Source organism: Grampus griseus (assembly GCF_964374135.1).
Source record: "Grampus griseus genome assembly, chromosome: 7".
Classification (NCBI taxonomy): domain Eukaryota; kingdom Metazoa; phylum Chordata; class Mammalia; order Artiodactyla; family Delphinidae; genus Grampus; species Grampus griseus.
The window spans coordinates 106,769,976-106,784,841 of NC_139001.1; the positions used below are offsets into that span (position 1 = coordinate 106,769,976).

Here is a 14,866-nt window from a genome sequence, read left to right on the forward strand (position 1 = left end):
TTGTATTGGAAGTACCTTTAAGAGTGTTTATACTGTAATATCTTTGACATAGGATAAGGCAGTAGACATTGTGTGTGTACGTGTGTGTACAGATATATATATCTACAAACGTATGTATGATATATATGTGTAATATATACATACACATATATATTCAGTTGTTATTTAAAAAATTACTGTGTCTAGTATTTGCTGGGTGTATAATGATTACTAATCATCCCTGCCCTTAGGTAGATCACTGCCAACCTCTTGTAATATTGCTTGCTTTCTACCTTTTATGATGAGGAAGCATAGCATCTGGTACACTGTAAGTCCTACATAAACACTAGTTAATATTTTTTCACTTTTTTAATTTAGAAAATTACTTTGTATGGACACAAATGGTTAATCAATGTTTTCAACTGGTCATTTTATCTAATGTTTAAAATGTAAAGCAGGGGCTTCCCTGGTGGCGCAGTCGTTGAGAGTCTGCCTGCCGATGCAGGGGACATGGGTTCGTGCCCCGGTCTGGGAAGATCCCACATGCCGTGGAGCGGCTGGGCCCGTGAGCCATGGCCGCTGAGTCTGCGCATCTGGAGCCTATGCTCCGGCACGGGAGAAGCCACAACAGTGAGAGGCCTGCATATCACAAAAAATAAATAAATAAAAATAATAAAATATAAAGCAGTCTTTTAAATGGCATATTCCTGTTCAGAAACCAAAATTACCACTTTCATATATTTTTTGATTGTAGAATATCTTTCAGAATAATTAAATGACCTTTGTGGGCACTCATGGAACAACAACAACAACAAAAAATTCTTGAAGGCAGGAAACTCATAACCTCGCTTTATTTTTTGTTATGTACCCTGCAAATAACCATAAACAGGAGAGTGATTAATAAATATTATTCAGATTTGGGGATGTGAAATAGGAGATACAGGCATGAACTCCTATTTTTATTACTATCATTATGCTGATGATCCTCTGGCCACTTCTCTCTGGTCTGTGTAATTGCAAAGTTCTTCATATTTTATTCATCACACAAGCTGCTCTGTGCCCATTCTTCTTATGCTGCTGCCTTGCACTGTTTCCAAACCTTCCTAATGAATATGATCTGTGAGCTCCATCAACTTTCTGTCTGTGCCTTGTTCAGACCTCTAAAGAATATGAGACTTACAGCCATCAATTATGTATCAAGTACAGAAATAAATAAATAGGGGTTTGTTGTTTGTTCATTAACACTGTGCAAAGCAAGATCACTTTGTCTGCTTCATGATCTCGTTGATGAATTTGCTCACCTATTATAATTTGGAAAAGCTTGATTCATGTAGATATTTATGTAAAGCATTCCAGCTAGATCTTTCATTTTTCTTCTCTTCTTATCTTTTTTTTTTTTTTAACATAACCAGGTAATGTCTACCAACCGTCAGTGATAGAATGTCATGGACAGAATTGTGATCAATTCTTCTTGTATCTGTGATTGTGTTTATGTGATTAAAAAGGAAGAAATAGAGAGTTATTGTTGGAGGTGGATCAAAGAAAAAAGATGGAGAAAAAAAGAAGGAACGAGAGAAGTGGAAACAATTGGGGGAAGGGAGAGAGGGACATAAGTGAGAGAAGAGAGGGACATAAGTGAGAGAAGAGAGGGAAAAAGGGAAGGAAGATGGAAAGAGGGGAGAGAGAGAAAGAGTAAGAGTGAGGGGGAGAGAGAGAGAGACAGACAGAGAATGAAAAAGAAAAAAAAAAGGAAAAGGAGAACCAGAGAGAAGAGGAAAGAAGAAATTAAAAAGAAGATTCAGGCAAGAAAGGGCATGGCAGGGTGTATGTGTTTATTTCTAACTTTCTGCAATTTACATGGAATCTGTATTAGTTGATTAAACAGTAGGAGTGTCTTACATAAGCATTCTCACCCTCTGTTACATGTTTTTCACACAAAAAGTCCCACAAAATACGCCATCATCAGGAAGAATTTACAATATGGTTTAAAGTCTCATGCTATAAATCATAGTGGGTTAGTTGTCGCCTTGGCAAATGGTAACAAAGACTTAGAGGTGGTTTATCAACCTGAATGATCACAATGGCATTTTGATTAGCAATGCAACATTTACTCCTTTCTCACTTTATTTACCACAGTTATTAATTTATTGAGTGCCTTTATTTCATGAAAGATTAGGAGCTATTGGGGAATATGAATGTGTGAATACATCTGTGTGCCTATTTTATGTACATACTCATAGGATAATGAGTGATAAATATTCTTCATGCTTTGTGAGGAAGTTTTGGAAAATACTGATGTGTCCACCAAACAACCCAGGAAAGAATGCAGGACTGGAGAATCTAGACTTTTTAGACATTTGTGTATAAGTAACAGATGAAATATCTATGAAGGACAAAGAAAAATATTTCATATCGCCAAGGGCCAGGCCCACCAAAAGGTTGTGAGTGGGAAGGATTCTGGTAAAAACAAGAGGATGGATGAATGGAGAGACCAATGAGTAGACACAGAGAGGAATAGGATGGATAGAGGACAAAGTTCATCATCTTCCCATCAAAACAGATGAAAAGTGAGCATGGGAGACATTTGACACAAGAAGTGGGAGAGGGTAACATTTTTTTCTTTCTTTTTTGAGTCAGAGTAGAAGAAAATTAAGAGAATTTGAACTGGCCCTCCCTAATCTTTCCAAAATATGAAACAGAGTTTGCTAAAGAAAATGAACTGCAGTGGGTTGGGGATGTGGGTTAGAGAAGGATGGATAACTTTGGGAGATACTTCTTTGGGGGGTGGGTAGAGAAAGGATAACTGGAGATGGTTCTCTTGGGGAAACTTCTAGGGAATTCATGAGACGATTAGCAGCATCAAATGCACACTACCATTTTTCTATTAGACCAAGACAAAACAGAAGAAATTAGTTCATAAAAATTTCAGTGACCTTTTCCTCAGTTACAAGTTAAACTTAATTTTTGTTATGTATTTTATTCATCTTCTCCTATCATGATATCTTTCTTTAGCAGAAATGAATATAATCTAATGCACATGTTTTGATAATGAAATTAAATCTGAAACTAAGCTTATTCGTACTTAGCAATCTGCAGTGTCATTGAATAAGAATTTTTCAAAAATAAAAGGGAGTATTTGAACATTTTTGAATAAGGTTCGAACCTTCTAACCAGTGATTCCAAAATTTTAGTGTGCAACATTTCAGCATCACTTTGTATGATAGAAATGGAGAATTTGAAGCTTCACTCACTGCGTGTCTGGGAAAAGATGCTGTGAACCCGTGCTCTTACAAAAACGCCAGATTATTTTGATTAAAGTCAGACAGAAACAACATTTTGAGAAACATTGATCCAAGATTTCTAGAGGGAAATTTCAATAGGTTCCTTATTATATGATGGCCTATCACTTCCTGAGGTATCTGTTAAGCAAAGTTATAGAGTTCAGGCAAATCAGTCTTAGAAACAATGGTAATCATTGGAACATTTGTGTTTGCAGGTATTTTTGTTTGATTGATTCTTAGGTAAATAATAAATAGACCAATATAATTGGGGAGATAATGCAGTTTGAAATATTCCCAAGATATTGGGAATGCATACTCAGTAAGGCCCTGTGCTTTTGCCAATAAAATAATTATTTGATGCATATTCATAATTTCAACTCAAGACCAATTTCTATGAATAAATACCATCCTGTTTCTATTTATCATAGGACTAGATTTCATAAGATACAATAAAAATATTATTTTGGGGTTTGGACCCACAAGATCTACATTCAAGTTTTCCTATCTGTGTGATCTTGAGAAACTTATCCTTCATTAGCTTCAATTTATCTGTAAAATAAAAATGAAAAACTTCACAAAGTTGTTAGGAGGGTTGAATGACATAACTTATGTGAACCTTGTTTTGAGTCTAATGGTATGAAAATCCAACTTTCTTCCACTGGCTGGAAAACAGAAAAGGAAGGTATATTCAAAAAAGGGATGGATTTGGAGTTTTCTCCAGAACTGTACTCTTCACTAAACTTCAGCCTTTTTTTCCTCTTGACTTTCTACACGTTGTTTAAAATTCTACCTCAAATTTATTTTATTCTAACTTGAGTTAAAGGTAATATTTAACTTTTTTTTCTCATTTACTACATTGTGAGGGTCCAAATGGCAGGGTTTATATTTATTCTGTTTTTTATACTCTAACCAGGCAAATGTCTTGTCCAGATACTTTGTCATTTTGTTAAATACACAAATGAAGTGGTACGGGGACACCTGTATGTACGGTGATCTCATTCTATGCCACGTTTATAGTAAGCACTTGTTCGAAGCCTTGATGGGTGTCATTCTCTGGGCCTATCACTAAAGTGACAAAAAAAATGTTTGATGTCTTCAATGATGGCCTAAAATGCCAACTATGAATATACCTCTATAAAGACTAAAGGCCGCATAACCATATACGTTCCTGAAACAATTTTTTAAATGTCATCTGTGTGAAATCCTTCTGTGCTGATGTTTCTTTTTCTTGGCATTTAGTCACTTGTTGATTCACCAAAGAAGAATTTAATTCTTAGCACAAACCAGGAACATTCTACATGCTGGGGATATAGTCATGAACAAGACTTAAAAGCCCTTTCTCCAACTCTAATGACAAATGAGGACCATGTTAAGCAAACAAACAGCAACAAACAAACAAAGTATGATTTCAGGTGGTCCTGAGTATTCCTAAGAAAATAATGGAGTGACTTTGGAGTATTGTAAATAAGGTCAACGGGGAAGAGGTGAGCTTTAATTTCAAGATCCAATGATACAAGACAATCAGGCACTGTAAAAACCCATGAGAAGTTGGATTTGGGCAGAGACAGTAAACCCAGAAGAGCATCTGTGCGGGCCTGAGGCACAGCCAGTACAGCTGGAGCCAGGGAGGAAGTAAGGCTGAAAAGTGCAGGAACCAGATGTACGGGGCCTTAGGGGCCACAGGAAAACGCTGGGTTTTATTCTTGTATTGAGCTAATATCGGAGGACTTTTTAAAAATTGAAGTATAGTTGATTTACAATGTTGTGTTAGTTTCAGGTGTATAGCAAAGTGATTCAGTTATATATACTCTTCAGATTCTTTTCCCTTATTGATTATTAAAAAATGTTGAGTATAGTTTCCTGTGCTATACAGCAGGTCCTTGTTGTTTGTTTGATACAGAGGAGTGTATATATGTTAATCCCAAACTCCTAATTTATCCCTCCACCACCCCCCACCTTGGTAACCAGTATGGAGGTTCCTTAAAATACTAAAAATAGAATTACCATATGGTCCAGCAATCCCACTCCTGTGCATATATCTGGAGAAAACTATAATTCAAAAAGATACATGCACCACTCTGTTGATAGCAGCACTGTTCACAATACCCAAGACATGGAAACAACCTAAATGTCCACGGACAGATGAATGGATAAAGAAGATATGGTACATATATACAATGGAATATTACTCAGTCATAAAAAAGAATGAAATATGCCATTTGTAGCAGCAAGGTTGGACCTAGAGATTGTCATACTAACTGAAGTAAGCCAGACAGAGAAAGACAAATATCATATGATATCGCTTATATGTGGAATCTAAAAAATGATGCAAATGAACTTATTTACAAAACAGAAGTAGACCCACAGACATAGAATACTGGAGGATTTTAATCAGAGAGATAAATCATCTGAATTAGACTTTAGAAGTCCCTGTTTCCTGCTGTAAGAATACCTTTTAGGGGATGGAACAACAGTGGGGGCAGGGATTTCACGGTTGAGTCTGTTGTAATCACCTACAGCAATCACTGTGCTTTGCAATGGGTCTGTTATTGACTAGCCGAGCGACCTTGGGCAAGTAATGTATCCTCATCTGTAAAATGAGATAAAAGTATTTACCTCATAGTGTTGTTGTGGAGATTGATCAAACTAGGGTATAAAAAGTGCATATAACTTCCTGATATTTTAAGTGCTCAATAACTGCTGGATTTTTTAAAAATTAGGATTACTAGTTAAAAACAGACACATGAGCCTTAATACACAGATTGATTGCAATTCTCTATTTCCCTGATTGTGTGTAGACACTAGGTATTTTACTTTTCTAAATTTGTTTCCCATTCATTAATTGTTTACTATATTAATCAGTATAGGTTAACTATACTATAGGTATACTATGGTAATAAATAAGGCCCACTCCGAGTCCATGGGTCTTAACACAATGAAGGTTTCTTTCTTCTCACATTAGTTTGATGTGGTTACAGGAATACCCCTCCATTCTTGTTACCCCACATCTGGAAACTACTGCTTTCAAGTCTGTCCTCTCAGAGAAATTGTGGAATAAACTAAAGGTCTTATTCCCATACTACAGTGTTCATTTAGTATTATCAGTTCCCACAAATTTATAATAATTGTCATTTTCTCTAGCTGGTCATTTTTCCCTGCAAGGCTCACATTATCTCTATATGTTTTTGGCACATTAAAAAGTCAGAAAGTCTGTGAGTCATTGGGAAGATGGGTGTTCAGGACATGAGAGCTTCAAGGACCCAGATCCTTGAGTCCAGATTTGCCTTCAGCAACTGTATGACTTTGAACAAGTCATTTAACCTTGCTAGGATTCTTCATTGCAGGTCTTCCAATAAAATATACTATCAAAATGCAAATTATTATTATATTACCCTACAAAAAATTAAAACAATGCAAATCGAATCATTTAAGTTAATCATTTTGTCTACCTCTTTGCCTAACCATGAAGGATCCCTGTGGTACATTCTAGTGAGGTTTGTTCAGTACAGGTTGAAATGACCTCATCAAAGTGATTTTTATCATTTGTTTTGAGAGGCGGTATCATTAATCTTTTATGCAACCCCCTCCTTTCTGGGCTCACTTCAGTTAAATAGGCAGGGAGAAGAGAATGTTGAACAACATTATAAAAATGTTAATTCCTAATGTCACTGACTAGCTCTTAATCACGCTATTAGACATATGTTCTGATTTAATGATCCTAATCAGCATGCAGTCAGACCAAGATTGACTTTGATGAATGTCTGACATTATTTTGTGATATGGAAGAGGTTGTTTTTCTTGTGGTCTAAACCTTTCCTTAGAAATTACATTCTATTTAGAAAGAAAGAGAATGTAAAATACTTTCTTTGGTTTCCAGAATCTTCTTTCCAGCATCTGGATGATTTGTGTTTTGATCATAGAATGAAACATTTGGGTGCAGTCATCTGTAATTATTTGTCCTTACAACTTTGGTGGCTCCTTCCTCTTATTTTTAAGCTCAAAATACTTAACTACAGTCAATGAGATAAGATATCTTTAGAATGTGCAAAAATCTCGTTGTTTCAAACCGTTGTTTCCTAACAATGCTGTAGTGAAAATCAGATCCCCTTTCCTTGTGCCTCTTACTTGCACCCTTTTCCCTGGTGGCACCATTTGCTGAAGTCCTTCTCAACACAAAGCCTCCAGTCAAATGTCACCATTTCCATGAAATTAAAATCATTTCCATAAACCATTTCTCAGGAATCTTGTACAAAATTCATAGCTTCTTCTTCTGGACTTTCCTAGCATTTTATTCACTTCTATATTTTGACCCTAATCTCATTCTGACTTACATTTCTTTTAGCTGTGTATATGTCCTTCTTCCTTAAATGTTATGAACTCCCTTGGGGCAGTGATAGTCTATTAAAATTTGTATAGCTAGGATATCTCCCCGTGACCTTCACACAGCATAGAATCAAGCAATAATTGAATGGAATGATTATATATATGTATATATATAATATAATGTACACTCATAATTATATCATTTCTTTTAATCACAGTTTTATAAATCATGCATATACATATATGTATGCATGTATAGGTTTTATAAATCCTATATATACATATGTGTGTATGTATGTGTGTGTGTGTGTGTGTGTATATATATATATATATATATGGCTTTGAATCTTGCGACACCTAGAGGTGGAGGCTGTGACAGGTGACAGTCAATGATCAGCCATGGGAATAGTTTCTCCAAAGTTCTATGCAGAATTTCTAAAGGAATACATGGGTGGGAGCAGTGAGCCAGGAGGAGCTAAGCCAGGACCTTGAGCACTGGGGAAACTGCTCTCTGAATTTCAGGAAGATCCAAGCACCATATTAGAAGGGGACAAAGGTGGTGTGAGAGTCCGGGTTACCCTGCCAATAATTGGGACTTGAGTTGGGACGGACTCAGAGTGAACACAGATTGGGTTCAAGTAAAGGGATATGCGGCAGTAACGAAGGGTCTTCCTAAGGGACTGCTAAAATGTCGGCTCTAACTGCTTACATTTATGGGCCAAAAGATACATAATTAGTTGAGCCAAACAGAATTGGTGTTTCTCTTTATCTTCCTCATTCACCGATGTCTCTTTATTTATGTTTCCAACCAAACTGCAGTTGAAAGCAGGACTGTCCTTGATCACTGTGTTTTACTTCCTTAGAATCCCTACAGAATTTTTGTATGTGGTTGATATTTGCTTTGTGTTTTATCAGTGATTGCCACAATAATGCTATACTGCCAATTGCCACGGCTCAGTGGCATACAGTGTTCAGGACTTTTTCTCATGCTCACAGGTCTGAGCGTCAGGCAGGATGGCTGTGCTCCGTGTGCCACATCCTGAGGTCCACCAGGAGAGGCTGTGACCATCTGGATTGTGTTCTCTCGTGGTGTCAGAGGTGTTCCCAGGAGCAGTGGTCTAGACTGAGCTGACATGCCATCATTTCAGTCTGTGTTCCAGCGGGGAAAGCAAGTAGCAAGACCAAGACATCAGTGGGGTGGGGATATTTACTACTCCCATGAGCCCACTATAACACATGTAGGAAATCCAATTTCTCCAGTGGCCAAAATTTGGAGAAAGGGTGCCGATTCTCTTCCTGACTACATCATTAGAGTCATGAATGAAAAAAAATCAGTCACCTGTTTTGATCGTCAGTTTCTTCATTTGTTATGTTCCAGCTCATACTCCGTGGGGGAATAATCACAAACCTGGGACATCTAAGGAAAATTCTGCTGTAACCCTCCTGCTCTCAAATATGTGTGTGTTTCTTCTTTATTCTCTATATTTCCTTTTCTTTCTTCTTGCTCATTGATATTCAATCAGTCAAAACAGTTTGCAACTTTTATACTAATTGTCAGACATGAGGAGGGGATCCCAAGCCTCAGTGACACAAGGCACTGGTAGATTCGAAACAAAACAAAGTGTTGAGCGGCTACGGGCAATTCTAGGGATTTAAGGCACCAAGTAAGAATTGGTAAACCTACTAGAAGGCACCATTTGCACCAGAGTGTACACAAATTGTTTTTTCAGAATTGAAACCATTGATAATAATGCTATTAATAAGATCACAACTTTGATTCTGCTTATAAACAAAAATAATTCATGATGACATTGAATTTCACCATGTGATCAGGATTCTCGATTATGGAGGAGAGGTCTGGGAAGTGCCAGGAGGGAGAAGTGGAGAGATTTCTTCCCATATCTTGTGCCCAAAGCCAACATTCGCAAACATCTGAACACACAATGTTTTACCCTTGTGTTACCTGGACTCACACACTGGGACGGTCCACCTAAGCTTACCTTAGTCCTGAAAGTGCTTTTTGTTCTAAGTAAACCCACCAGACTTCTAGGCCACTTGAGTATGGCTTCTCTGAACTAGTGATTAGAAAGAAAGCAATTCATTTGAACTAGTGTCCAATGACTTATAGCTGTTTGGAAATAGCTTAAATGGATTTGTACCGTTTAGAATTATTCTTTAAAAAGAAGATACTAGTGAACAGACATCTCTAACTTGGATTCTAACTTAAAAGCTAACAAAGAGACTTGAAACATTTTAGACAGTGTGAAGAGTAGTATTTTGGGGTGAGTATAGTCCTTCAGGCTGTCTGCCCCCTGACTCAGCACCCCTAAGATACTTTTGTGTTTCTTAGTATTTGTTTTATCTTCTTCTCATTACTTACAGGTTCTTGGAAAACCCAGATTGTCATTCTCTTCCTACTTGCCTCAGTGACTTCCATAAAGATGTTAGTAATGAATGCAATTCAGAGAAAGTTGTTGCTATTTGTATACATGAATAATTTGTAAATTATATGTTTGTACATCAGGAGTTGTGTATGAAATCAAGTCTTGACTAGGCAGAATTCCAACCTAGCGCCATCCTCAGACAAAAGTTATTATTCTACTTTAAAATGATAAATCATGAAAAATGGCTCTCAATAACTACTTCTTTCATTTTTAAAAAATAAACACATATTAAGTGCCTGTTGTATGCCAAACAGAAACAGACCAGTGGTTTCCAAAGAGGAACTAGGCCTAACCCCATTCAGCCTAAGGGTGTATAACACCTCTATCTCTGCCTACATCTGTTGTTTTGGATATCTTATCATCTTCTGGATAATAATTTTTATCTACTTAAATATTCCCAATTATACAAGATAACTTCAACAAATTTTACTAAACTAAACTTTGCAAAGAAAAAAGAATTGAAAATTGACAAGGACAAGACTCAAAAATAGTTTTCTGTTAACTACATAAACCAGAAATTAGAGGTTGCATCCTAGCTTTGTATGGGTTAAATATGACATACAGAGGGATTTCATTGGCCTATGCAGTATTGACCTTCATAATATTTCTTTTGTCCAAATTTTTGAACTTCAAATATTGTGACTTCTCTTTAAAAAATTCAAAAGATATGGTAACCCTGGTGTTAATCTTTGTCATGACAGAAATCAGTGTGGGGTAAGACAGGGCCACCCTGTCCTCTGAGCCAACACTCTCCCCCTCACCTTCGTGTCCACCCCTCCCCACAGTCTACCAGAAACTGAGGACTAAGGTCGGGCTAATATTGGCCCTCATGCTACTATTTATCGTTTTGTAGTTTTAAAAGGAAGTTAATATTTGTATCTATATATTCAATATTTTTGGTCTAAGGTCTAGTCCAGTTTACTCAATTGTGATGCCTGCCTGATTTGGTTAGCATTTGAGCTTGTGACCTTGAGTCTAAACATCGTGATTAATCAATATCCTATTATAGAAACACTTTTCATGGAAGTGTTGTTTATATGAGCACATGTATATAGATATCTCTTTATGTGTGTGCATATATAGAGAGAGAGATAGAGAGAGAAAAATAAAAGAAAGGAAGGAAGGGAGGAAAGAAGGAAGAAAGAAAAAGAAAGAAGAAAAAAAAGGAAGGAAGGAAGGAAGAAAGAAAGAAAAATGAAAGAAAGAAAGGAGAGATAACAGAAGTGAAGGAGAAAGAACAGAAGGGAAAAGAGGAAGGAAAGAAGGGAGGGAGGGAGGGATATATATACATTGTACGTATGTATGCACATATGTATATGTATATGTGCATACATACGTACAATATATATATATCCTTCGAGACATTTTCATCTCAGTTTCTGTGACACCCTCTGTGCTATTTCAGGCTTGCTCCACTCTGACTTGTGAAGCATCTTGTCTTTCAGATGGAACCCCATTGACCTGGTGGATCGGACGGTCCAATGAAAGACACCCCTACTGGGGAGGCGCCCCTCCCGGAGTTCAGCAGTGTGACTGTGGCCTAGACGAGAGCTGCCTGGACATTCGACACTTTTGCAATTGTGACGCTGACAAGGACGAATGGTAATGGGCGTCCTGAACCCTCTGCACTCGCGGAGGATGCCCACGAAAGGATGCATAAAATGTCCCCTAAGATAAAAGAGAATAGATGAGAGATTCAATATGAACTAGGGCTCCTGAATAAGGGTGATTGCTTTAACTTTGGAAATTTCTAGTCCTCGTACTTTCAGGGCTATTGCTGAAGTTTGTAACACATAGCGTGTTGCCACACCATAACCCCTTTATATTCTGAACATTCCATTTTCAACAGGAGAATGAAATGTAATATTTAGCTTTGCGATTTAGTCAGCATTTCTGTAATGTGTAGAATATAGGCTTTGGGAGAAGGTGTGGGAGATAGGGATGTGTAATTAAACAGACTGTTTCTTTATTCTCCCATTGTCCCACTGATGATCCAGTCACTGGCCTGCCCTATTATTGCCACTAAAAATAGAGAAAAGAAAATTTATATTTATTAAACACCTATTTAATCCTCATAACAAGCTATTAATTCTTTTTTTTGTATTTTTTTTTATTGAAGCATAGTTGATTTACAATATGTTAGTTTCAGGTGTATAGCACAGTGATATATATATTCAGTTTCTTTTCCCTTATAGATTATTACAAGATATTGAGCATATATCTTGTAATAATCTATAAGCATATATCTTGTAATGATCATACATTTCCTGTGTTATACAGTAGGTCCTTTTTTATGATTTTTTAAAAATTTTGTATTGAAGTATACTTGTTTACAATGTTGTGTTACTTTCAGGTGTACAGCAAAGTGATGCAGTTATACATATACATATATCTATTGTTTTTCAGGTTCTTTTCCCATTTAGGTTATTATAGAATATTGAGTAGAGTTCCCTGTGCAATACAATAGGTCCTAGTTGATTGTCTATTTTATATATAGTAGTGTGCATATGTTAATCCCAACCTCCTAATTTATCCCTCCTCTCCCCTTTCTCCTTTGGTAAACATAAATTTGACAGAGAAAACAAACCTATTAATCTTTCATAATTTTCTCACTTTTGCACCTTAAGGTAGAGGAATGTAGATTACAGAGAGGTTAAATACGTTTCTCAAGGACGCACAGGTCTATTAAGAGGCGTATCCAGAATTTGAATTCAGGTATAGCTGAGGCCAGACTCTCTCTTCCTTCCCCACAGCAAGTTACTTTTGTAGATAAAGTTTAGTTTTAGTTCTCATGGCCATCACATGTAGTTTTCCTTTGCCCTCCAGGTCAACTGCTTATTTTTTTTACTGTACTGATTATGAAAATATGCACAGAACATTTCCAAACCCACTTTGGTTTTGACTGAATTTAAGACATTCTTTGGTTTTGGCTTTATAATTGTACTTGCTTCATCAAATAAATGCTGCTCAAGTATAGTTAAGAATTCCTATGTCAACCTGCTCTCAACCTAGTGGAAATGGCTTTTAAGTACTTTCCCTTCACTGTTTAAATTGATAACAGCAGGAATGTTTCAAATAAAATTTTAGGTCCACTTGAAACTCAGTTCAGTGAGGAAAAGACCAAGAATGTGGTTCCATCAGGTTACACTAGATGGACCACAGCTTCAGAATGTTGTAGGGCTGCTTGGGCCCCAAGTCATGTGACCTGAGTTTGAGCTCAGAGAGACAGCAGTGAGCAGTCTTGAAGCAGGATCTTAGTTCCCTGCCTAGGAATTGAACCTGAGTAGCCTGGATGAAAACTAGGAATCCTAGCTACCAGTCCACCAGGGGGTAGAGACTGGGAGCAAAATTGCCCTGGCTCTTGCCCTCATTTGAAAGCAAGGCTGTTTCAAGGAGGCAAAAACTACAGAAACAGGTACAAAGTTTATTCTTAGAAACACAACACAACATGTGGGAGAGCACACAGGGAAGCAGTTTATTTAGACAGAAGCAAAACAGGAATACACACCCAGGGAGAAAGGGTGTGGGCATTCTCCCTAATGAGGAGGACCACAGTAACAACGTGCTTAAGTCATTTATGTAGAGGCAGTTCTTCCGGGTCTTTGTTCTCCTCTGGCCAATTATTTTGCTTCTTTTCCCACATCCGACCTATCTTAGGGCCCTTCCCAATATGTGTGCACATCTTTTTGCCAAGATGGATTCCAGCATGGAGGCCTTTGAGAGCTTTGACAAGACTTACTATGGGATGGCGCCCCCTCCCTTTTTGACCCCAGAGGAGCCTCCCTGCACATGTGCCGTTGGGGAGGTCTCCTTGACCTCAGGAGTGATAGATGTGGTCCCCCTATCTCTTTACTCCAGCAGAGATCAGCTCCTGCCATTAACTTTGTCCTTGGAGTGTTAGGGAAAACAGAGCTCCAATTTACTCTGTTTGACAAACTCCCCAGCTGCTCAGCCCAGGGGCCCAGCTATCTTCTACCTCAGGTTCCTTCTCCTAACATCGCGATCTTCACAGGGGTCAAATCAGATGCAGTTGACTGGACTTCTCCATTTTGTGCACTCCCACTCTACCCTGCAGAGCCCTCTATCACATCTTGGAGGCTGACAAACCAAAAATAACTCTTGTTCTGTTCGGAGACTGTGTCTTTTTTAACATTATATCCCTGAAGACCTACTCTGTGTAGAGTAGAAGATGATGGTAGTTAGCTGAATAGATGAATGTAGAAGACCTTTGAGGAGGAGGAAGGATCCCAAAATGGCACCTACAAGCTTGAGAGATGTGTGGAAAGGCTAAATGGTTGTGTGGCCAGGAAAACATAGTCAAAATCCTCTGCAACCAGCAGCTTAGATTTGCTCAGTTTATTGTGATTTTTTTAATTTCCCTTCACTATGCTGACATTAGAAATGTAAGATTCATAGACTTACATGGAAACATGTTCATTTTATTCTGTATCAGAGAAGTTGGTAAGGGGGGTAGAATATAAAGAGTTATTGAGAAGGGGAAGTATTTCTCCTAAGTGCCTTCAATTCTCACTCGCTTGTTGGCTGAATTCTTGATCTTTGCTCACTGTTTCCTTTCCTTTGATGAAACTCTTTCCATACCTAATTATGCCTCAGTGCCTTCCCTTCCTAGAGTTCAAATAACCATGCCTGGGCTTAATTTAAGGAACACTGAGGAGCAGGGCTGGAGAATCACATCACATCACTTAAAAGTGGAAAAAATATTGAAATGCTGCTACTCTCTCTTCTCCAAGACTTCCCACTGATCGTCTCTTCTACTCTGATTCCAGCCTCTCCCTCCTTTGACCTTCTTACTCGTTCACTAACCTTTGAACCCCTCCT

At 37.7% G+C, this 14,866-nt stretch overlaps 1 protein-coding gene across 2 annotated transcripts in view; it reads left to right on the forward strand.

Moving 5' to 3' along the window:
• Positions 1 to 14,866, forward strand: part of CNTNAP5 (contactin associated protein family member 5) — a gene marked incomplete at both ends in the record, with an annotated part of 875,906 nt that overhangs the window by 706,358 nt on the left and 154,682 nt on the right. For both annotated transcript variants that reach the window (XM_082658898.1, XM_082658899.1), the window contains one exon: positions 11,473 to 11,629. In XM_082658898.1, coding sequence (XP_082515024.1) covers positions 11,473 to 11,629 — 157 coding nt within the window. The remainder of the gene's footprint in view (positions 1 to 11,472; positions 11,630 to 14,866) is intronic.